Below are 23,940 nucleotides of genomic sequence, written 5' to 3'. Positions count from 1 at the left end.
TCCAGAAAGAAGCTAGTGTGTTGGCGATTTGTTTCCACTATGTTTGGGCATCTCCAATACAAATACGTTATATATTCAAGGTTAGTTTCACAAGTCAAAAGCGATTTCACATAAATGATCTAATTCTCACTATAATCCTGTGAGTTAAGCAGAGCAGGGATTATTTGTCCGTATTTTAGATATTACCAACCCAATAAAAAAGAAGATAAAAGACCGTTTGGCTATAGAAATGTAGCACTTCGTTTCCAAAAAAGTATTCTTACTACAACAACAAAATGGCCCAAGAAAAAAATAAGACCCCCCCCCCCATTCCATCGCTAAATTTAGCTCTGTGTACCTAGTGGTGACTCCGCTAATAAAATGAACATCAAAATTTCAAATCATGATAACCTGGAGCAAAAGTTTCATCTCCCGGTCTGCTTCCCAGTGACATTGACTGGACAAGCAAGAGCAAGCTCCATTTCTCAAAGCACTTCTCAAAACCTCCGCTCGCACCCAGCCTCCAAGGCTCTCAGCCGAGTCCCCGAGGTCAGGGTCGGACCCAGAGTCGCCCCGAGAGGGTCTGGGGGCCCCAGCCTTGCGCGAGATGGGGGTGGGGCGCGCCGCAAAAGGCTCTTGCCCAGCATGAGACCGAGGACGAGGAACCAGACCCGAGAACAGTGCCGAGAAGAATTTGGGGCGCCAGACCCCGAGCCTCGGGTCCGAGCACTGTCCACACACAGCTGAGCGGCTCCGCCTCCGACTCCGGGTTCAGTCCCCAGGCCAGGCCCCTCCACTCCCAGGCACCACGGGGTAACTCCGAGCATCCCAGCCCTAGGAAACCCGAATCCCAAAGGGTCCTGGGGGCGGACACCCACCTGACCGAGCCCCACCGAGGGCTGGGCTCACCAAGCCGAACAAGAGCAGCCACAGGAAGCAGAGGGTCCCAGAGGGCGAGCCCGCGCCCGATCCCATCTCGGCCGAGTCCGCAGGTTCCCCTCAACACTCGGTCGCCCCTGCCTCCGCCCGCTCCACCATTTCCCAGCCCTGCCGGGGCCCCAGAGCTGGCAGCGATGCGCGCGCTCGGCACTGACGCAAGTCGGCTCTGGTCCGAGCTCGCTCCCGACGCGGCGCTGGCTACACTGACGTAGAGAGCGATCCGTCCCCGGCGGGAGAATGGACTTTCTTTCGGGCCCCTAAGACCCTCACTAGTCTGCTCCGCCCATCACTATCCGCCCCGCCTCCTCCCTCCAAGGCCCGCCTACTTCGGGGGTCGAGGGAGCCCATTGGAGGAAGCAATCGAGGCAAAAGAAGGCGGAGCGTGAGACCCAGAAGCGGAATTGACAGGCACAAGGGAAGCGCAGCCCCGCCTCCTGCGCAGCCTCTTCTTATTAGCTGTCGGGGTCGGGCGGAGCGTCGAGCTGCTCTCCCATTGGCTGTTTGGCGGCGAGGAGCGGGGCTACGCGGAGAGGCCTGACCAGGCAGGGCTTGGGTCGGCGGTGCCGGCCGGGGTTTGAGCTTGAGCCTGGGTCTCCGCCACTGGGCCCGGGAAGATGGTGCTGGGTGGTTGCCCGGTGAGTTACTTACTTCTCTGCGGCCAGGCGGCTTTGCTGATGGGGAATCTCCTGCTGCTGCATTGTGTCTCTCGGAGCCACTCGCACAACACTACCGCCGAGCCCGAGCCCACATCCGCTGGCGCCGCCCACCCGGAGGGCTCCACCGGCTCCGCGAGCTGGGAATATGGCGACCCCCACTCTCCAGTCATCCTTTGCTCTTACCTGTAAGCTACGCAGTCGTCGAGGCGGGTGGAGGTGGAGATGGGGCCTGGGACATATGGGTGTTATGCAGGGGAGAGGGAGGGAGGGAGACAGGCTGCTTTTTTCCCCCAGACCCTCTCCACCTGAGGACCTGATAGTCAACACGCGGGAAGTAAGTATCGTGACAGGTTTCTCACTCGTCTCACTCATGCAGGGGAAAACCCTGTGTGTCGGTGGCAGATCCTTTGGGATCCCCAAAGAGGAGAACTGGGGAGGAGTGACATCATATAGCCTCCGGAAGAAGTGTACGGGTTGTGCCTTCTCTGTCCTGCTCCCTTTAACCTAAGGAGAAACCATCGTAGGTGCTGCTACTGAGTGGGGCACAACTGGAGTAAGTTATTTGTACCTACAAGGCACTTCCTTCCAAAAAAAAAAAAGAATATCCTTACTGTTGCAGAGCCAAGTCAAAATTTTTAACATCTCTTTTAAGTCAAATAAGAAAAGGCGTTTGGGAAATGCAAAGAGGGCTGGGAATCCTTCGGCTTCAATTTTGCCCTCATACCTTGTGGCTGTTTGCCTAGGAAGAGATGAAGCCATGGCAGAGGTAGAATCCGTGTAGAAATAGGACCAGAAACACGCCCCTGGCACAACCGAAGGGTCATTTGGATGGCTGTTTGACCGGCTGTGCTTCAGCCTAACTGACAGCACTTCTTGTCTTTGGGAAGAGTCAGAATGAAATTAACCCCCAGAAAACTTAAATTTCTCTTGCCTGTTTTGATTATATACATGTAAACAGCCATTTGCAGAACCTTAATGATGATGACAATGATGCTTTTACTGGTGATTTACAGACCCGATGAATTTATAGAATGTGAAGACCCAGTGGATCATGTTGGAAATGCAACGGCATCCCAGGAACTCGGTTATGGTTGTCTCAAGGTGGGTTTTTGTTTTGTTTTGTGAGCAAACTCTTCCATAGAGAAATAGTCCTGGCTAAATGCTGTTACAGAAAAGTATAAGGGGCATGAAGTTACCTTTTTGTAAAATTCATTGGAATGACTGTTACTGGAAATTTGCAGCATGGCTAGGGTCAGTGGCTGAACAAGACATTTAGTTTCCTCAGGAAGAAGCAGTCTCTGTGCCAAAACTACCCAGGTGCAAAGACCAACCTGTCTTTGGTTCCTTTGGCCATTGAGCTTGACAGATTTGGAACTCAGATATCACCCCTGACAGTCCTTCAAGGTATGTACTTTCCCGAAAGAGCAAAAGAAAGGTTTAGGCAGTTTCTAAAACTGATGATGGATTGAGCAGTATCTTTGTTACACATGCATTTGGGGCAAAGATCCTCTTGCCAGTGACCTTTCTTTTCGCCACACAAGCAGTTTCCACTGTGTCCTTAGGAAATAGGTAGGGTCTATCAGTATATGTCTTTGTAGGAGGTTATAGCATTCAGGAGAAGCCTTTGCTAACAGTGGCCTCTTGGAATGGAAAGAAGCCATTCAGTTCCATTAATAATATCCCTAAAGCTGGATGCATGCTTCCTAGTCAGTCTCCCCAAAACCAGTGAAGTTCACATACTTCCTCCCCACTGTGGACTCACCATTATGTTATATCATGCTACATAATGCAAGTCAAGACAGAGTCAGCTATAAGAGAATTATGGAAAATATTCTTTGTGCTAAATCAGACACAGAGGAATAAACCTGAAAGTAATAAGGCCAAAAAGGCCACTCTTACTGCAGTCATGTGTAAAGAAATATTTTCAATACAATGAGATTTTGTTCTATGGGTAATTATTGATAAAAGTTTGAGTGAGTATTGTATAGAGATCACTTACTTTTACCCATTTTCATTAAACACTGTGTTGATCCTGTCAAGGTGCTCGGACTGTCACTTCCCCCAGAAGTCCTGGAGGACTGTCAACATTCAGGCACCCGTGTCCTGGGGGAGGACCCACCCCTTCCCTTTGAGGAATGTTCCAGCAAAAGCAGTAGTGAAGCACTTAATAAGGTGCCAGTGGAGAATGTACAGCTGTGCTTTCTGTGAAGCATTCAGTTACACAAAGGGTCAGAGGTCCCGTTCTGAAATTTTTTGCTGGAATTAAAACTTATACTATAGATGTATTACAGACATCTGAAAATCACAGTTTCGTGACCGAGGTGAAGTCCTGAGTCAGTTGCTATTCTGAGTTCTTTCCTAATGATGTTCATTTATAATATGTATAAAACGGACCTCAACTACACATTGACTTTTTAAATACCCTTCCCCAAATGTTCAGTAATGTGCTCTTTTTTTCCCGTAAATACAGGATAAAGCATTGTGTCTATTCTAAATGGCATTTAATGAAACTGATTATAAACTTTTCTATTATATTATTAAAGAAGGCAGTCATAAGGAAAGAAAAAAAAAGAGTTTATTTAAAACAATGTACATTTAGGATGGACTAATGTAAAATCACTTGAAGCATGTCACTGCATTCCTTGCTCTTTAGCATAGCTTTACCTCACCTTTGTTAGAATAATTATTGTCCTGAGTCAGCTTTTACTAATATAAAGATATATTTTGTGTTACTTGCTCTGGTGAGTTTGGTTGGTTGTTTTGTTTTGGTCGTTCTTCCCCAGTTCGGTGGTCAGGCCTACAGTGACGTGGAACACACCTCCGTACAATGCCGCGCCCTGGACGGAATCGAATGTGCCAGCCCTAGGACCTTCCTACGAGAGAATAAACCTTGTATAAAGTAAGTGTGACTCTGAATGGAGTCGTTGTTACTTGGATGGAGGTGGAGCTGTTTTGTGATTTCTTGATGTGACTTTTTCTTTTACCGTAAGTGTTAAAGGGGCAACATGATTACTACTGTGCATCCTCTATGGACACCAGCAATGTAGTTATAACAGAGGGGACACTGGACAGGAGACCGGAGGCTGTACATTCTAAATGTCTCTTTCACCAACCAGCTAAGGACCGTTGGCCACCCAGAGTCTCTATCCTCTCATCTGAAAAATGAAGGAGTTGGACCAGATGATGTAGCTCCAGAAGTCCTAGGATAGGCATAAATCCTTTGAAAACAGCCTTAGAATTTCAGGAATAAAGATTTTATTACAAAAAGTATGGGCCATTCTCCCTGAAAATCAGGTATTACCTTAAAGAATTAGGGTTACTTCTGTAAACTCCGCTTGAAGGCACAGAATTTACTATACCATTTGCTAATGGAGAGTCTGTGACTGTGTTAAGTGATGCTGTTAGAGCATCTGCAATTGACTGTCATCACAGTACATAAGACAGAAGACCTTACAAAGAAGTCCCGTTTTTAGGTGCCACAAAACAGCAGAAAAGGAATATGGAGATCAGTATTCATTTAAGGGAAGGTAACACCTCTTTAGAGAACTACATTCAGAACTGCAGCCTCCCTCGGGAAAGGAGCCTGTGTAGGAGGGATGGGGGCCCAGACTCCACGCCTACCAGGATACCTGTCGTGCAAATGTGCTTGATAGTTTCTTGTCCAGTCCAGCTCTGTATTGGTTCCTATAGGTCCTCCATACCTTAGCAAGTACTCTTTTGAGACTCTAGACAAACTAGAGATTTTCCTTTTTGGGGGCGGGGGGGGGGGGGGGCAGTTAACAGGTCACAGAGGGACTGCCCCACCATCTTTTCACTTATGTGAAATTCACTAATCGTTAAGTGTTTTCATTTTCACGTGGTAAACATTTTCCTCTTAATTCCCTTTGTGTAGGTATACCGGACACTACTTCATAACCACTTTGCTCTACTCCTTCTTCCTGGGATGTTTTGGAGTAGATCGTTTCTGTCTGGGACACACTGGCACAGCAGTGGGGAAGCTCTTGACACTTGGAGGACTTGGGATTTGGTGGTTTGTTGACCTTATTTTGCTTATTACTGGAGGGCTGATGCCAAGTGACGGCAGCAATTGGTGCACTGTTTACTAAAAAGAGCTGCTACCGTGGCCCAGAGAGGTAAGTCTCCTGAATTCATCTCTACAGGCTCAGAACTCTTCCTTATTATCAGACCTGACCATTGCCTTCCTCTTTGGAGGGAATGGCTTTGGTTAGGAAGGTTTCTTTGGACTGTGGATTTTCAACCCAAACTTTACCTTGCAGACTAGAAATGACAAGCAAACAGTATTGTGGGTATCAAGTTTGCACCTTTCCTCATATACAAAAAATATAAAGGATAGTGATTAACTTATAAGCTGCAGAAGGGTTTCCATACTCTTTATTTCTGTGCGTTGCTGTATAATCAATCCTTTGGAGCAAGTGGACCCAACAGGATAAGCAAAGTGAATATTTTTAGCCTTGTGCCTTTTGTGACCCTGAGTCCTCATGCGGTGGAGATCGGAAGCTGAACCAATGAAAATCTTCAGAAGTAGAAATGGCGATGGATTTTAATACACACTGAAATTCTGACTTTCTGAATTTAAATTGCAGAATAGATGTTGCCAACCTGGAATGCTCGTTTGGGTGTTTTCAGTATGTAGAGTGAAACTCAAAATTATATTTGTTGTGCTTAAAACTAAGCATTTGAACTGAGCCTGATAATAAACCCTATTGTTTCATCATTATTATGCCTGAGAGGGAATATATCCAGTACAGTAATTTCCTCATTCCAGTTATGTTTTGGATAGCTGAACATGCCTGAGTTCAGCTATCCTCTTGGCAGACTTTTCCTATCAAAAAAGTAGTATTTACCAGTTTAGAGAGCCCATGTTGTAGACTAGTAAAAAAAAAAAAAAAAGATTTCATACAAGTAACTGTAAATCTGTTCTTCATGATTAGGTAAGATAATATGAGGGGCCTCAGGCCCCTGGAAAGAAAAGCAGACTCTTCCTTAAAGGATATTACTACTGAGTGCTGGGTAGAGTTAGGATGTGATCTGGGGGGCAAAGAGAAACTGAACACATTCTGTCAAAATAAGCATGGTACCAATATCTGTCAGTGTGGGCTATAGCAATCAGTCATAGGGAAAGAGACAGCCAAGGTTTCGAGTTCCCAAATCACTGGGAATAAAAGAAAATGTTCTGAATTATAAGTGGTTTTTAAAAATTAGTTCCCATCCCTTGCAATCTGAGTTGAAAAGGATATAAGGCAAAAATATAAAGTAAAAATGGGGTTTGTAAGGTAAATCAAACTAAGAGCCTGCTATTTGGGCAACTTATAAATTCTAGAAACAAGGTAGAACTGCTCAAAGTTAAGTCTCATAATAATTGACATAAAGACCAAGAATCCCAGTTAAAATAACTCTGAATATGCTCTGTCATTATGAAGTTTTCCTAAGAGTTTCAGCTTTATTATCTCTGATTAATATGACCACTGTTCTTACAGTATTAAATGGTGGCAATTATGTAAAAGTTAAAACAGATTATTCTATTTTTCCTGAAAGTTATGTACCACGTTGACCTTAATCTTCTTTATAACAGTAATAATTGACAGATTCTTATTTAGAATCTCTATACTCTAAGGCAGTATATTTTAAATTGTGGGTCATGAAGAAACTGGACCTTCTCCCCAGAAAAATGCACAGAAACATAAAATTTTGCATAGAACTTAAGAGGGTTCAAGGATGCCCCCTTTTAAAAAGAAAAGGAAAAAAAAAAAAACTTCTAAGAAAAATCTGGAAAACAAACTAAAATTGAAATCTTACCCCAAATAAGATACTACTTTAAAACCACAAATCCTGCTTCATCTCACCCAAAAAAAAAAAAAAAAAAAAAAAAAAAAATCTCCTTAAGGATATTCACAAACCCCATCAAAAGCTATTTTCCTTTAAAAATAAAAAATAAACTGTGGCAAGCTTTCAGACTCAAAATCATTAATCATTAGTGTTTCCAGGAGGAAGAGCTTGGGTAAAGAGGTAAAAGTCTGTAAGTTATTAAATTTTGTATTTTATAGAAGAAGCCCTTCTCACAGAAAAGGTGATGGGGATCGAAGTTGTTTCCACTGCTAGGTGACAGCCTGAGAATCTTTACATTCCTCTGTGACGATCCGCATTTGTCAGTTTCAGTGTGGCTTCTAGGTGATGCCCATCCTCTGTATTCACAAACCCTGGCCAAATGTGATACAACCTGAAAAACTATTTGAATAAAGGAATATTTTGAAAAGTGTGATTTCCTTTACACTCTGGATTCAGTGTGTTTCTTAATATTTGGTAGATAGATCTATTTGTTTGTGTATGTTTGTGTTATATCCAGTTTGTGACTATAGAGAAGTTTTTAAATACTGAAGTGTCCTTCTTGTCAAGGTTAAACTAGAAACTCTGCCTGTTTTCAGTTGTTTCCTGTCTTTAAATAAAATTTTATCAGCTCCCCAGACTTCCTGGCACCGTGTCCTTCTTCCACTTGCCTTAGGAATGCTTCTTAGCAGCAGTTACAACACCCCCAACCTAATGGTTCCGGAGTGTGTGTATGTGTGTTTTAAAGCATTCATTTTCCTTTATAAAAAAGAGATCCTAAAACCCCTTGCCATCTTTGGCACATCTTCAATACAAACCAGGTAGTAAAGCTTTGGTTTTGTTAGATCATTTCTTTTTAAAGCAAGACACTTAATTGATTGTTTCAGGTGTGACTGTCAGGATCAACAGTTGACTTCTCCGACGAACCAGGATAGAAAGGGAATCAAAGGGAATCATTGGCCTTAACAGCTTCAGTCACGTCGGTTGTCGTGTGACAGGTTGGCCGTTTATGCTGACTATTACATCATGGTCTCTCAACCCAGAGCTGGGAGGGGAGAAGAAAGGACCATGAAACTGTAAGAGTTTTACTTATCCCCATCTAGAATTTAATGTCTGTCTCTTAAGGCACTACCATTTTGCTGGCATTAAACATACAAACCAGGAAACCAGAAATAGCCTCCATCCTTCCGAATGTGAGGCCTGCTCTAATATATTCTGCAAAATCACTGGAGGGCAGCAACCCTATTTGCCTTTCCAAAACTAATATTCTACCAGAATCATGTGTAAGAAGTTTGCTCCTCCCATATATGAGATTTGGTTTGCAATAGGGAGTTGGGCTTTTCATTTCTATTAATCCCTGACCTCACTTAACCTGAAGCATACACTCGGCCTTACCAACAAACGTGAAAAGCCCAAGCAATATATATTTTTCCAGACAGTTACACCCTAATCAGTTTGATGTTGACAGCCCACTTACTTGCCCCATCTTCACCCACAGTTTATGGACCTGGAGGGTATGCTGAGCTGCACTATAGAAGCAGCTTCCAGTAAGTCAAAAACCAGTCACCAAGGTCTAAATATTTAAGGCTCTGGTTCTAGGCTCCTTTTCCTCAAAGTTGTGATTATATTCAGCCTCCAACATATTTGCTTCATGTAGAATATATATTCTAGAAACAAAAACCAGCTCCAAATACAAAACACTAGAATAAATATATAGCCATGCTGATGATCTGTCTTAAAGTCAAAAATAGCCTGGAAGTCAAACTAAATGACTGCAGGAGACACCATTTATGAGAAATGGGGGGAATTCCCTGGTGGTCCAGAGGTTAGGACTCAGTGCTCCCACTACCAGGGGCCCGGGTTCGATCCCTGGTCAGGGAACTAAGATCTCACAAGCCGTGAGGTGCAGCCAAAAAAAAAAAAAAGAGAAACTGGAAGCTGGGAAGCCCAGGGAAGAATGATAATGTGGGAAGATTACCAAGGTATGTAGAGTTTATTTTTTAAAAGAAAGAAAATTTAAAGGAAGAGGATGTGAAGTTGGAGTGTAGAACTAAAAGCAGGGAAAGCCTCAAGAACCAGGACAGCTCAGGGGAATGCCTGGGACAGTACATAAAGAAAGAACTTAATTCATGAAAGTTCTGTGAGAAAGAAACCTGCAAAGTATTACTGAATGCAAACTATGCACCAAATATGAGGAAGTGGGGCTCAGGCAGGATAAAAGACCTTTTCCGTGTCCCACAGCTTGTAAGAGGCTAAAGTAGGATTTCATCCTGGATCTCTCAGACTTGAAAACCCATCTTCTTGCCAATCACTCTGCCTCTCAGAAACAAGAAAAGTAGCCGCAAGAGCAGGATAATACAGGGGCTAAGCTACGGTGCTTATCCCTGCCGTCTGACTTACCGTGTAACTCTCAAGGTAATTAACCTCTCTGCACCACAGCTGCTGCTGCCTCCGTAAAATAACACCTATATCCCAGAATTACTGGGGGCTCGAACAAGTACGTAAGATGCTTTAAATGATGCCTGACATAGTAAGTGGTTGATAAATGCCAGCTGTTATTACTGGAATTATTGTCATTATTCTTAGATATAAGTGGGTGACGCCAGAATGATTTGCGGTTTATCAGGGACTTCAAGCAAGCAGTAATTCCCACATTTTAATGTGCATCTGAATCCCCTGAAGATCTTGTTTAAAAAGCAGATTCTGATTTTTTTTGAACTTTTTATTTTATATTGGAGTATGTTGTGTTAGTTTCAGGCATACAGCAAAGTGATTCAGTTATACCTATACACATACCAGTTCTTTTTGAAATTCTTTTTCAGTGGTGCCCCTGTCACTGCATTTCTAAAACGCTCCAGCTGATGCTATTGCTGCTGGTGTACAGACCACATTTTGAGGAGCAAGGACTTGAAGAGCTGAAAGAGATAGCTTTGGCCTTGAACCAGAAGTTAAAAATAAGTGGGGGGGAGGGGTGGGGGGGGTGGGCAGGGACCAAGAACGTCTAGAAAAGCCTGTGACGCGTCAAATTTAGTAACAGGAGGCCTAACACTTAGCTCTTCTGAACAGTTAGTACCCTATAGATTCTTCCCCTCTGAAAAGAGTTGCCATAATCTAAGCAGATTGTTGAGCTCTTGAAAAACAAAAACAGTGAGGGAGGGATATGGAAGAAGTGTAAGAGAGAGACCAGGAGAATATTTGTAGGCCAAGTCAGCCTGTCTCTCAGTAGTTACTATAAATGTCTCAAAACGTCTGTAGCCTTTGCTTTATTTACTGTATGTATTTGTTTGTTTGTTTGTTTAGTGCTGGCCTCTGACACTGTCATCCGGAATTCAAAGAAAATAAGTGTTTTAAAGTACCTAAAATAGGTTCTTAAACTCCTAACCCCCTGGATTCTTCTGATTCTTAATCAGTAAGGTAGCAAAAGAGTAGATTTGGGAATTCCTAGCAAAATTAAACTTTTGTCGTGAACTCACATCATGAATTCTTGGGCTGCAGAGAACCATCTCTTTCAAAAAAAGAAAAGCCGGGGGGGCCTCACTAGTGCACTCAGCGCTGTCCAACAGAAATGTAAGGCAAGCCACAGACATAATTTAAACTGTTCTGGTAGCCACATTCAAAAAAGTTTTAATTTTTAAACTTTTTAAACTTTTTAAACAGATGAAACTAACATATAATATAAAAATATATTTTAATAATATCTTACTTAACTCTATATCTAAAGTATCATTTAACATGTCATAGTTTAATAATTATTAATACATATTTTATGCTCTGTTCTAAGTCTTTGAAATCCTCTAGAAACAGCACACACCCAATATGCTGCTATACGATGATAATCTCTTACACAATGCAGTTATTAAAGTGAAACGCGGTCTCCCCAAAACAAAAAAAAGTGTGTTTCAGGGGAAAATATCTTACATTGCTTCTGGGTTTTTGTATTTAAATTAATTAAAGTTAAATAAAATTAAAAATGCAGTTCCTCAGTCACACCGGCCACCCCTCAGGCAGGTGTTCAATAGCCTCATGGCAGGCAGGGCCCACCGTATCAGGGCAAGTCTAGATCCTACACACATTTACCACGGGGCACATCTAGTGAGAATAGAGGAGGATGGTCAGAGGCCCGAGCTGCTCTTACCTTTCAGCAGCTGTTCCTTGAATCATCTCATATACAAAAACTCCAGAGGTCACATCAGGGAAATCTGGATCTTGCCTTTTCATTTCCTGAAGCAGGCTAAGAAAAGTCAGAAGAGTTTTCCCATGAGGTTAGGAAGCACAATGAATTAGTCTCCTGAGCCCTGGACAACCCTCCAGCTGTCGGTGGGGACTCTCTCTGCTCTGCTCAAGGCTCACACACATGGGACGAGGATGCCCTCTAGCTGGTCACCGTCATTCTTCCCCAGGGGTGGGTGGTCTGATTCTCTGTGCCGAAGCCTAGACCCATTGGACACAGTGAAAGAAACCACTGAAAAGTACAGTGCGTGCTGGTGCCAGCAGATGCAGTCACCTACCCTGTGACAAGTAGGGCCTGCGGTCACGAGAGGAGCCAGCCGCTGTCCAAATGCTTTACCTTCCCCGTTCAGGCTCTCTACCTATAGCTTGTGCTTCTGAAAAACAACCCAGACATGGTCACGCCCGCACTTACCTCATAGTGAGGGACAGCATGCGCAGACCCAGCTATTTCTTCTGTGAAACAGCCTTTCCTGGAAAGGAGAATTATAACCTGTTACTAACAAAGCCTCCTTTCCTTTTGGCAGACCGAGTCACAGAATATCCTTCCAATGTTAGCTGCCCTTTTAGGCTGCCAGCCAAGACAAACATGCCTCAGAGAACCTTTGTCGCTCACACAGGCCCACCTCCCCATGTCCAGCCCAGGGCTTTCCTTTCCACAATAGTTCCTTCCAACTATCTCTGGGTACAGCTCAGGCTGGGTTTTGCACCTAGTCCCCTGGTACTGCTGCCTGGATCACTGTGATCGGAGCTCAGTACCGGTGACTCTGTTTTCTACAGAGCTCAAAGGATTGTCTCAGGGACTTCCCTGGCGGTCCAGTGGTTAGGGCTCCACGCTTCCACTGCAGGGGGTGCGGATTCAATCCCTGGTAGCAGAACTAGGATCCCACAAGCCACACAGCATGGCCAAAAAAAGGGATTGTCCTCACCACAGTGGAGCCCTTTGAGGGCTCCTGAAAAGCACGGGAGGGGAAGAAAAAGTCCGAATTCCCCTTACCTTTCTGTCGAATGCGATCCAAGGGAATTGCAAAGGAGATTCCTGTGGTCACCTTCAGTGTGTTTATGTCAATCACATCACCATCCTGACAAGGGAGGAGACATCAATTCAGCAGCGCAGTTCTGCAGACTGACAAGCAAAGGAAGGAGAGAAGCTTAGGGTCACTTAGGGTCGAGCAACAGGTGGCATCTTAGCGGACCAAGGCGTGCAAATTCCTGCTGAGGAATTCTGGGTTTTAATGTTGAGCTCTTTTTTTTCTTGGCCAAATTACATTGCTTTTCAAAGTGAACCACAGTTTGTATTTTGACACAGATATGAGGGCAAGGAGTATATGTCTTTCCATTCCTTAAATGAGACTAAAAGTAAACACGGAAAAGGCAAAAAGCTGTTGACTTTCAGCCACACTTCAATGAAACTATTCAGAAGATTCAGCAAATTGACCTTAGGAACAACGCTCTACTAAACTAAACTTATGAAGTGGGAAATACTTTCCTTTTTGTGCATTTCATCATCCCTTAGCCTTTGTTAGGTAACGGGAAGGATAGAAAAGAGACTTCCGATCACATTAAAATACAGATTATAATTCAATAGGTCTGGAGTGTGGCTTGAAATCCTGCATGTCATCCCTGCTCTAGTAAACTCATTGTTTACTGGAGAAAAAGCAGGCACAAAAATCACATGCAACGTTAGGAGTAAAGAGGGGCGGAGTCAAGATGGCAGACTAGGAGGATGCGGAATTCGCGTCTCCTCACAACTAGGGCACCAGAGGGGGACCATGGACACCTAAGGGGACGGGAGGAACCCCCATCGACCAGGTAAGATGTGGGGCTTGGGGGAGTGAAGGGGGAGGAGAAGTGGAGGCGGGACAGGACTGGCGCCCCTGAGGGGCCGCTGGGGGAGGGGAGGAGTTCCTACACCCAGCAGGACACACCCACGGTTAGGGGTCCAGCCGCAATGGGGGAGACCCTGGGGGAGACGGTGGGGGAGGGGCACAGAGGAACGGAAGGGAACGGGGCCAGCACTTTCCCTGTCCTCTTAGGCACGGGGAACCTGTTGGGCTCCCCGGCCTAATCCTCTGCCCTAGGAGCCTCCCTCCTGCCGTGCAGAGCCCAAGCCCCGCCCCTACACCCCCACCCAGGGCCCCACCTCTACACTCGGAGACCCCCTCTGAGACCCCCTCCAAGGCGCTGGGCCTAAACCCCACCCACACACCCTCACCCAGGGCCCTACCACCAAACTCCTGAACCCCACACTCCAGAGGCCCTCCTTTCCACGTGCTGCCTCTCCCCTTCGCTGCAGGCCCTAAGCAGAAGCCCCGCCCCACGCTTGAATGTCGCCCGCCTAGGCCCCGCCCCATGCCCAAACATCACCTCCCACCCGCCTAGTTCCCACCCACCCTAAACCCCGCCCCTGCCGAAGTTCCACCCCCGCCTAAACTCCGCCCCCCATAGCCAAGGCTTTTTTTTTTTTCTTTTTTCTTTTTTCCTCTTTTAGATTGGGGTTCTGTTTTACCTTGATTCATTTATATTTTTATTTTTTCTAATAAATCTTTTAGTTTTCTAATTTTATTCTTTATACTTTGTTATTGTTCTCTTTTTTGCTTGTTCCCTTTTTTTTTCTTTTTTCTGTTGTGGTTTTATTTTACCTTGTTGCAGTTGTTTCAATTATAGTTTTATTTTTCCTAATATATTTTTTGTCTTTCTAATTTTATTTTGTTTTTTATTCTTTGTTATTGTATTGCTCCTTTTTTCTTTTTTTTTTTTTCCTCCCGTGCCACACGGCTTGTGGGATCTTGGTTCCCAGGCTGGGGGTCGGGCCCGAGCTCCTGGTGGTGGGAGCTCTGAGTCCAAACCGCTGGACTAACAGAGAACCTCAGACCCCAGGGAATATTAATCGGAGTGAGGCCTCCTGGAGGTCCTCATCTCAGCTCTAAGACCCGGCTCTATCCAACTGCCTGCAAACCCCAGTGCTGGACACCTCAGGCCAAACAACCAGTAAGACAGGAATACAGCCCCACCCATCAAAAAAAAAAAACAATGATACAACAAAAAAATATGTTACAGACAAAGGAGCAAGGTAAAAACCTATAAGACCAAATAAATGAAGACAAAATAGGTAACCTACCTGAAAAAGAATTCAGAGTAATGATAGGAAAAATGATACAAAATCTCAGAAACAGAATGGAGAAAATACAAGAAACATTTCACAAGGATCTAGAAGAACTAAAGGGCAAACAAACAGTGGTAAGCAACACAATAAATGAAATTAAAAATACTCTAGAAGGAATCAATAGCAGAATAACTGAGGCAGAAGAACACATAAGTGAGCTGGAAGATAAAATGGTGGAAATAACTGCCAGGGAGCAGAATAAAGAAAAAAGAATGAAAAGAATTGAGGACAGTCTCAGAGACCTGAGGGACATTAAACGCACCAACATTCGAATTATAGGGGTCCCAGAAGAAGAAGAGAAAAAGAATGGGTCTGAGAAAATATTTGAAGAGATTATAGTCAAAAACTTCCCTAATATGGGAAAGGAAATAGTCAAGTCCAGGAAGCGCAGAGAGTCCCATACAGGATAAACCCAAAGAGAAACACGCCAAGACACATATTAATCAAACTATCAAAAATTAAATACAAAGAAAAAATATTAAGAGCAGCAAGGGAAAAGCAACAAATAACATACAAGGGAATACCCATGAGGTTAAGAGCTGATCTTTCAGCAGAAACTCTGCAAGCCAGAAGGGAGTGGCAGGACATATTTAAAGTGATGAAAGGGAAAACCTACAACCAAGATTACTCTACCCAGCAAGGATCTCATTCAGATTTGATGGTGAAATCAAAAGCTTTACAGAAAATCAAAAGTTCAGAGAATTCAGCGCCACCAAACCAGCTTTAAAACAAATGCTAAAGGAACTTCTCTAAGGGGGAAACACATGAGAAGAAAAAGACCCACAAAAACAAACCCAAATCAATTAAGAAAATGGTAATAGGAACATACATATCAATAATCACTTTGAATGTAAATGGATTAAATGCTCCAACCAAAAAACATAGACTGGTTGAATGGATACAGAAACAAGACCCTTATAAATGCTGTCTATGAGAGACCCACTTCAGACCTAGGGACACATACAGACTGAAAATAAGGGGATGGAAAAAGATATTCCATGCAAATGGAAATCACAAGAAAGCTGGAGTAGCAATACTCATATTAGAATAAATAGGCTTTAAAATAAAGACTGTTATAAGAGATAAGGAAGGATACTGTATAATGATCAAGAGACTGATCCAAGAAGAAAACATAACAATTATAAATATTTATGCACCCAACATAGGAGCACCTCAATACATAAGGCAAATGCTAACAGCCATAAAAGGAGAAATCGACAGTAACACAATAATAGTGGGGGACTTTAACACCCCAGTTACACCAATAGACAGATCATCCAGACAGAAAATAGATAAGGAAACACAAGCTGTAAATGACACAATAGAACAGAAAGACTTAATTGATATTTTTAGGACATTCCACCCAAAAGAGGAAGAATACAGTTTCTTCTCAAGTGCACGTGGAATGTTCTCCAGTCACATTTTGGGTCACAAATCAAACCTTGGAAAACTTAAGAAAATTGAAATCATATCAAGCATCTTTTCCGAACACAATGCTATGAGATTAGAAATCAATTACAGGAAAAAAACAGTAAAAAACACAAATACATGAGGGCTAAACAGTGTGTTGCTAAATAACCAAGAGATCACTGAAGAAATCAAAGAGGAAATCAAAAAAATACCTAGAAACAAATGACAATGAAAACACACAATGACCCAAAACCTATGGGATGCAGCAAAAGCAGTTCTAAGAGGGAAGTTTATAGTAATACAGTCCTACCTCAGGAAACAAGAAACATCTCAAATAAACAACCTAACCTTACACCTAAAGCAATGAGAGAAAGAAGAACAAAAAAACCGCAAAGTCAGCAGAAGGAAAGAAATATAAAGATAAGATCAGAAATAAATAAAAAAGTGAAGGAAACAATAACAAAGATCAATAAAACTAAAAGCTGGTGTTTTGAGAAGATAAACAAAATTGATAAACCATTAGCCAGACTCATCAAGAAAAAAAGGGAGAAGACTCAAATCAATAGAATTAGAAATGAAAAAGGAGAAGTAACAACTGACACTGCAGAAATACAAAGGATCATGAGAGATTACTACAAGCAGCTATATGCCAATAAAATGGACAACCTGGAAGAAATGGACAAATTCTGAGAAAAGTACAACCTTCTGAGACTGAACCAGAAAGAAATAGAAAATATAAACAGACCAATAACAAGCACTGAAAATGAGACTGCGATTTAAAATCTTCCAACAAACAAAAGCCCAGGACCAGATGGCTTCACAGGCAAATTCTATCAAACATTTAGAGAAGAGATAACACCTATCCTTCTGAAACTCTTCCAAAATATAACAGAGGGAGGAACACTCCCCAACTCATTCTACGAGGCCACCATCACCCTGATACCAAAACCAGACAAAGATGTCACAAAAAAGGAAACTACAGGCCAATATCACTGATGAACATAGATGCAAAAATCCTCAACAAAATACTAGCAAACAGAATCCTACAGCATATTAAAAGGATCATACACCATGATTAAGTGGGATTTATCCCAGAATGCAAGGATTCTCCAATATATGCAAATCAATGTGATACACCATATTAACAAATTAAAGAATAAAAACCATATATCACCTCAATAGATGCAGAAAAAGCTTTTGATAAAATTCAACACCCATTTATGATAAAAACTCTCCAGAAAGTGGGCATAGAGGAACCTACCTCAACATAATAAAAGCCATATATGACAAACCCACAGCAAACATCATTCTCAATGGTGAAAAACTGAAAGCATTTCCTTTAAGATCAGACACAAGACAAGGTTGCCCACTCTCACCACTGTTATTCAGCATAGTGTTGGAAGTCCTAGCCACAGCAATCAGAGAAGAAAAAGAAATAAAAGGAATACAAATTGGGAAAGAAGAAGTAAAACTGTCACTGTCTGCCGATGACATGATATTAAACATAGAAAATCCTAAAGATGCCACCAAAAAACTACTAGAACTAATCAATGAATTTGGTAAGGTTGCAGGATACAAAATTAATGCACAGAAATCTCTTGCATTCCTATACACTAACAACGAAAGATCAGAAAGACAAATTAAGCAAACAATCCCATTTACCATCACAACAAAAAGAATAAAATACCTAGGAATAAACCTACCTAAGGAGGCAAAAGACCGGTACTCAGAAAACTATAAAACACTGATGAAAGAAATCAAAGATAACATAAACAGATGGAGAGATACCATGCTCCTGGATTGGAAGAATCAATATTGTGAAAATGACTATACTACCCAAAGCAATCTACAGGTTCAATGCAATCCCTATCAAATTACCAATGGCATCTTTCACAGAACTAGAACAAGAAATTTTACAATCTGTATGGAAACACAAAAGACCCTGAATAGCCAAAGCAATCTTGAGAAACAAAAACGGAGCTGGAGGAATCAGGCTCCCTGACTTCAGACTCTACTACAAAGCTACAGTAATCAAGACAGTATGGTACTGGCACAACAACAGAAATATAGATCAATGGAACAGGATAGAAAGCCCAGAGATAAACCCACGCACATATGGTCACCTTATCTTTGACAAAGGAAGCAAGAATATACAATGGAGAAAAGACAGCCCCTTCAATAAGTGGTGCTGGGAAAAATGGACAGCCTCATGGAAAAGAATGAAATTAGAACACACCCTAACACCATACACAAAAATAAACTCAAAATGGATTAAACACCTAAATGTAAGGCCAGACACTATAAAACTGTTAGAGGAAAACACAGGCAGAACACTCTATGACATAAATCACAGCAAGATCCTTTTTGACCCACCTCCTAGAGTAAGGGAAATAAAAACAAAAATAAACAAATCGGACCTAATGAAATTTGCCCAGCAAAGGAAACCATAAACAAGACGAAAAGACAACCCTCAGAATGGGAGAAACTATTTGCAAATGAAGCAACTGACAGAGGATTAATCTCCAAAATATACAAGCAGCTCATGCAGCTCAATATCACAAAAACAAACAACCCAGTCCAAAAATGAGCAGATGACCTAAATAGACATTTCTCCAAAGAAGATATACAGATGGCCAACAAATGCATGAAAAGAGGCTCAACATCACTAATCATTAGAGAAATGCAAATCAAAACTACAATGAGGTATCACCTCACACCGGTCAGAATGGCCATCATCAAAAAATCTACAAACAATAAATGCTGGAGAGGGTGTGGAGAAAAGGGAACCCTCCTGCACTGTTGGTGGGAATGTAAATTGATAGAGCCACTATGGCGAACAGTATGGAAGTTCCTTAAAAAACTAAAAATAGAACTACCATATGACCCAGCAATCCCACTACTGGGCATATACCCTGAGAAAACAATAATTCAAAAAGAGACATGTACTACAATGTTCATTGCAGCTCTATTTACAATAGCCAGGACATGGAAGCAACCTAAATGCCCATCAACAGATGACTGGATAAAGAAGATGTGGCACATATATACAACGGAACATTACTCAGCCATAAGGAGAAACGAAACTGAGTTATTTGTAGTGAGGTGGTTGGACCTAGAATCTGTCATACAGAGTGAACTAAGTCATAAAGAAGAAAAACAAATACTGTATGCTAACACATATATATGGAATCCAAAAAAAATGGAATTTAAAAAAGCAGTACTAATGAACCTAGAGGCAGGGCAGGAATACAGACACAGATGTAGAGAACAGACTTGAGGGCATGGGGGGGAAGGGTAAGCTGGGACGAAGTGAGAGAGTGGCATGGACATATATACACTACCAAATGTAATTGGATGGCTAGTGGGAAGCAGCCACATAGCACAGGGAGATCAGCTCGGTGCTCTGTGACCACCTAGAGGGGTGGGATAGGGAGGGTGGGAGGGAGGCGCAAGAGGGAGGAGATATGGGGATATATGTATACATACAGCTGATTCACTTTGTTATACAGCAGAAACTAACACAACATTGTAAAGCATTGAAACTCCAATGAAGATGTGAAAAAAAAAAATATTAGGAGTAAAAAGCGCTCAGTGATTTCACACACAATTCCTCCTCCTACAAGCAAATCTAATATCTGAAGAGAAAGCAGAAACAATCAGCTCAAGGGACTCAGAGAGCATGATCACAGGCCGTGTGTCAAACAGCACTGCTCTCTTGTTGTATCTGAGCAACTAGAAACCCTGGCATTTCCATTAGGGACGTTGAATAAAATTTAAGAATTAAATACATGACAGAGCAACGGATTGTTGTTGTGGCTTTTTTGTCGTGTCTAAGCAGGTCAATACTAAATTAGCATTTTGGGATGAGACTTAGTTCTTCACATGCAGAAGCAGGGGGTCTTCAAGGATATACATTACATAGTACAGTTGTCATTTGACATAATTTGGGTTTAGTACCCAGGACTTTTGTTAAGTACCCAATGAAAGCAGAAAGCACACTGAAGAGATGTAAGTAGGTGTTAAGGAAACCCTGACGCCCTCGGCTGGAGGAGCTCACATGCCAAGATGACAAATCCATCGTAGATCTTAAATTTTTCCTAGCCCTTTACTTAAGATGCAATAATAGAAAAGCATCGTACCACAAATCTCTACACAAGAGCGGCATCCCAGTCTGCATCATGAAATTTGTCAAGTTTTTGAAAGTTAAGAAGAAGCGTGAAGCAGCAAGGAAAGTGGTCACTTACCAAATTCACCAGAGGCCCCCCAGAATTCCCGTGCTGAAGACAGAATTTGAAAAAGCCATCAGTACTTTTCTCCCAGTCATCTATATATAGTTCCCAAAGAGGTTTACCGAAAACAGCCTGCCCTAGTGAGCCCCTGTTTCCCCAGGGCAGGCAAAGTTGGGCCCCATCATGATCATCTCCGAAGTCGGTGCAGGTAAAGAACAACAGCAAGAGGACCACCACCTCCTACGGCAGCAGTGACCTCTGCGACAGACCCTAGGAGACCATCCAATATCGTAGAGGCCAGTTATCACACCAAACAGGCTGACCTCTAACAGCGTGGCATTCCGTACCTCTCACGAGGATAGACCTGATCTCTGGACATCCCTGAAAGGCCAAAGGGAAAAGAAGGCACCGTGAAGTGTTCTTCCCACCGCGTTGCCAGTATCTTATGGGCTGAGGACAGCCTACCCCTGTGACTTACATTAATTACGGCATCCATCTGGTATAGTCCATGCCTGAATCCTTCAGCCCCAGCTCTTTGCCCTCTCGCTGTGTGGTGCTGACAATGCCTGCCGTCACTCTGTTCTGCAGTGAAAACAGGCTACCCAAGGCCACCACAAACTCGCCAGCTCGCAGGTCAGATGACTTTCCCAGCAGAAATACAGGAAGTCCAGTCTGCACGTGGGTGAGGAGGGACCGGATGGACAAATTAAGAATGGAATCAATCAGCGTTTGTATACAACCCATATATGACATGGTCTCCACCATTTCGGCATCTATAATGCAAGAATCACCCACCCACCTAGTTTCTACAACTGCCTGAGTCTTCCTCCTTACAGTCCAACTACCACTAAACTCTTACTTGTTGAGATGATAGGGATCATCTCTAAAAATCTAAAATTATTGCCTGTAGAAATTACAATAAGTAAACCGCCAGTGAAGTAACTGATGAACATAAACTGACATTAGCAATTTACTTAGCACCATTCCAGCTAAGAAGTGTACAAAGTTAATAAGCCACGAACAGAAAGGAGGTCACCCAAAGCAGTGCTTCTCCTTAATATGCATATGAATCTCCCAGTGATCAGTACACCTGGGTAGGGTCTGAGTTTCTGTATTTCTAAAAAATTCTCAGATGATGTCAATGCTGCTGGGTGCAGACCACACTTTGTATAGCAAGGAACTCAAAGCACGCCTTAGCAGCTCTGAATCCATTACAATCATTTCCGGTGTTCTGAGACAAGCAGAGAAATAAGTTTCCCAGAAGCAGCATCTGTTGAAGAAGGAACTGAAGGAGAAAAAAAGACAGCTGGGTAGTTAATAAAAATTGTTACAGACATACAGACAGGCATGGAAGAAAATAAACAAAAGAAGGAGTGAAGAATAAAAAGAAAGCAAACTAGAAAAAAAAAAAAAAAAGTACATGCCAGGGAGAAAAGACATGTGGTGGGGTGGGGAAGAAAATATCAGCAAGTTGATGAAAATCCTCGAATCGCAGACTCACATTTGGCTCAGTTTTAATCAGGGCAAGATCCAATTTATGGTCAATGTCCTTGACAGTGGCTTCATACTGGACCCCGCTCTGGAGCTCCACCTGGATCCACTGCTGGTTTGTGAGGACGTGGGCATTGGTAACAATAAGCCCATCCTCAGACACTATGAACCCAGAGCCACTGTTTGCAGGAATATCCTCACTGCTGAGAGGCGACCTGTCTCAGCAAGACAACAGCATAAGCAGAAGGCAGGCAAATCAGGGCATCCGCCATAGTCTGGAAGCTTGGGAACCTGGCATTTATCAAACATTCTTCCACCACAGTTTCCTCAGGCATTTTACTTTTCCCTGTCTGTTTTCATTCTCTCCACATGTAATTAGACTCTGTCTGTGTTCAATGTCCTGGCCATCTCTTGCGAACAGGACTGAGAGTTGATTCCAACTCTCCTTTTCCAGGAAAAGCAGCACCCCTCTGCTTCAAAGACTAACCTAATCGTAATACTGGGGGCAAAAGTGGACCTAGTGCCACATTATCCAGCACCCAGGCAGGGAGGGAGTCAGAGAAATCTGGTCCCAGCTTAGGTTCCACTACTAACTGGCCTTGTGACATAGGACAAGTTTCTCTTGCTCTCTGGGTTTGGGATTCCTTACGTGCAAAAGAAGGGGCCGGGCAAGATCACCATCAAGGTGCCTTCTGGCTCTTACCTCTGACCTTGAACTTGTCTGAGAGAGAGGAGTAGCCCAGATTTGGAAGTCAGAATCCTTATGACTCTGCTCTTTGGCTAAACGACCAACAGGCTATGCAACCTCTTTGAGCCGTTTGATTTCCTCACCGTGGTTTTCACAACTAAATTGTGCTGGGAGAGTGGTTGCGCGGGGCCTGGAGCAGGGAGGCCCTCGGGAACAGTTAGCCCGGGGAGCTGACGTCCTCCTCCGACCTCCTTTACCCGCGAAACAGCTGTAAGTGGACCACGGCGGCGATGAAGTTGTACTTGCTCCTGAGCCAGCGTGCGCTTCTGGTCCCTGCAAAGAGATGCTCCATTCTTTGGGCGGGGAGGTGGGGGGTGGGGGGACGACCCTCGCTACCTGACCGCATCAGGCATCACCTCTCTCCTCCCTCTCTCTCCTCTTTCCCTCCCCCTCCTCTCTTCACTGCGGTCGCATGAGACCAGACCTCTCACCCCGATTTGAAAATAACTTTTTAAGGGAAGACGGCGGCCACCAGCTATGGGGAGGAAATTGGGGAGCAACCACATGGGAACCGGTAACCGGACACCTAAGGAGGGAAGAAAATAGGGAGATAGGAGGCGTTGAATCGCTCTGGCGATGCAGCAGGGAGAACCGCGCGAACGGAACTCGCTCCTGAAGAGGGCGCGGAGAGCGCGCGGCCCTCCGCTCGCCTGGGGCTCCACAGTCCCCCTTCCGCACCGGCACGGCCGGGAGCGCGCCACGGAGGCGCGCGGCGCGGTTCTCGGTGCGGAGCGCGTACAGGCTGGGGTAGGTGCGCCCGTCGCCGCCGCACACGGCCGCCCCCCGCCGCCGAGGAGCCGGGGCGCGAGCGGCGCACGGCCGGCCGAGCGCCCCGCCGCAGGCCCCGCCCTCGGCCGCGGCGCAGACGCGGCAGCCCCCGCAGCGGTCGAGCCCCGGGGCCGTCCCCCGCCGAGCAGTGGGGGCAGCGGCGGGCAGCGCGGCGCGGGCCTGGCCCTCGGGGCCTGGACTCCGCGCCCCGGCGCCGCGGGCAGCGGCAGCCACGGCGGGACGAACGGTCCGAGCCCGGCGGGCCGCAGCAGGGGTCTCGTCATCCCGCCGCCTTCCTCCTTGCCTCCCACGTTCCCGAGGACTCTCCTCTGGACCCGCAGCTGCTCTCAGCCGAGCAACGCTTTCTCCGGACTGGGGTGCCGCCTCCTTCAGCCCCCGACTTTAAGGGGCAGAACCTGGCAGCCCTCTCCACACACACCCGTTCCCCACCCCGCCCCGCGTCCCGGCCCTTCCCCACCTCGT

The 23,940-nt window shown here is 44.3% G+C and overlaps 3 protein-coding genes across 7 annotated transcripts in view; 1 reads left to right on the top strand and 2 right to left on the bottom strand.

Moving 5' to 3' along the window:
* Positions 1–1,189, bottom strand: part of ADAM9 (ADAM metallopeptidase domain 9) — a 103,543-nt gene extending 102,354 nt beyond the window's left edge. The window contains exon 1 of one of the 2 annotated variants that reach the window (XM_082374756.1): positions 858–1,189. In XM_082374756.1, coding sequence (XP_082230882.1) covers positions 858–954 — 97 coding nt within the window. In that variant the 5' untranslated portion in view covers positions 955–1,189. The remainder of the gene's footprint in view (positions 1–857) is intronic. The other variant, XM_082374757.1, reaches the window with a different exon arrangement.
* Positions 1,190–1,417: 228 nt separating this feature from the next.
* On the top strand, positions 1,418–8,463 carry TM2D2 (TM2 domain containing 2). 4 transcript variants are annotated; one of them, XM_082374768.1, is made up of 5 exons: positions 1,418–1,759; positions 2,588–2,675; positions 4,358–4,473; positions 5,467–5,707; positions 8,306–8,463. In XM_082374768.1, exons 1-4 carry the CDS (start codon positions 1,533–1,535, stop codon positions 5,678–5,680), a joined length of 645 nt encoding a protein of 214 aa, XP_082230894.1. In that variant the 5' UTR covers positions 1,418–1,532; the 3' UTR covers positions 5,681–5,707; positions 8,306–8,463. The 4 variants fall into 4 exon arrangements, with proteins under 4 accessions (XP_082230894.1, XP_082230893.1, XP_082230892.1 ...); XM_082374767.1 differs by lacking the exon at positions 8,306–8,463 and adding an exon at positions 7,640–7,854; XM_082374766.1 differs by lacking the exon at positions 8,306–8,463 and adding an exon at positions 5,852–7,854.
* On the bottom strand, positions 8,250–23,923 carry HTRA4 (HtrA serine peptidase 4). The gene is given in 14 exon segments (XM_082374771.1): positions 8,250–8,372; positions 8,374–8,411; positions 8,414–8,463; positions 11,554–11,649; positions 12,061–12,092; positions 12,096–12,118; positions 12,643–12,727; positions 20,466–20,498; positions 20,929–20,951; positions 20,954–21,122; positions 21,952–22,156; positions 22,887–22,962; positions 23,121–23,613; positions 23,616–23,923. Coding segments are annotated over 14 exon segments (1,533 nt in total). The 5' UTR covers positions 23,742–23,923; the 3' UTR covers positions 8,250–8,288.
* Positions 23,924–23,940: the final 17 nt, after the last annotated feature.

Source organism: Balaenoptera borealis, assembly GCF_965194805.1.
Source record: "Balaenoptera borealis genome assembly, chromosome: 21".
In the NCBI taxonomy this organism is placed as follows: domain Eukaryota; kingdom Metazoa; phylum Chordata; class Mammalia; order Artiodactyla; family Balaenopteridae; genus Balaenoptera; species Balaenoptera borealis.
Note: the sequence above shows the minus strand (reverse complement) of the source record. Positions and strands in the feature narration are given on the sequence as shown.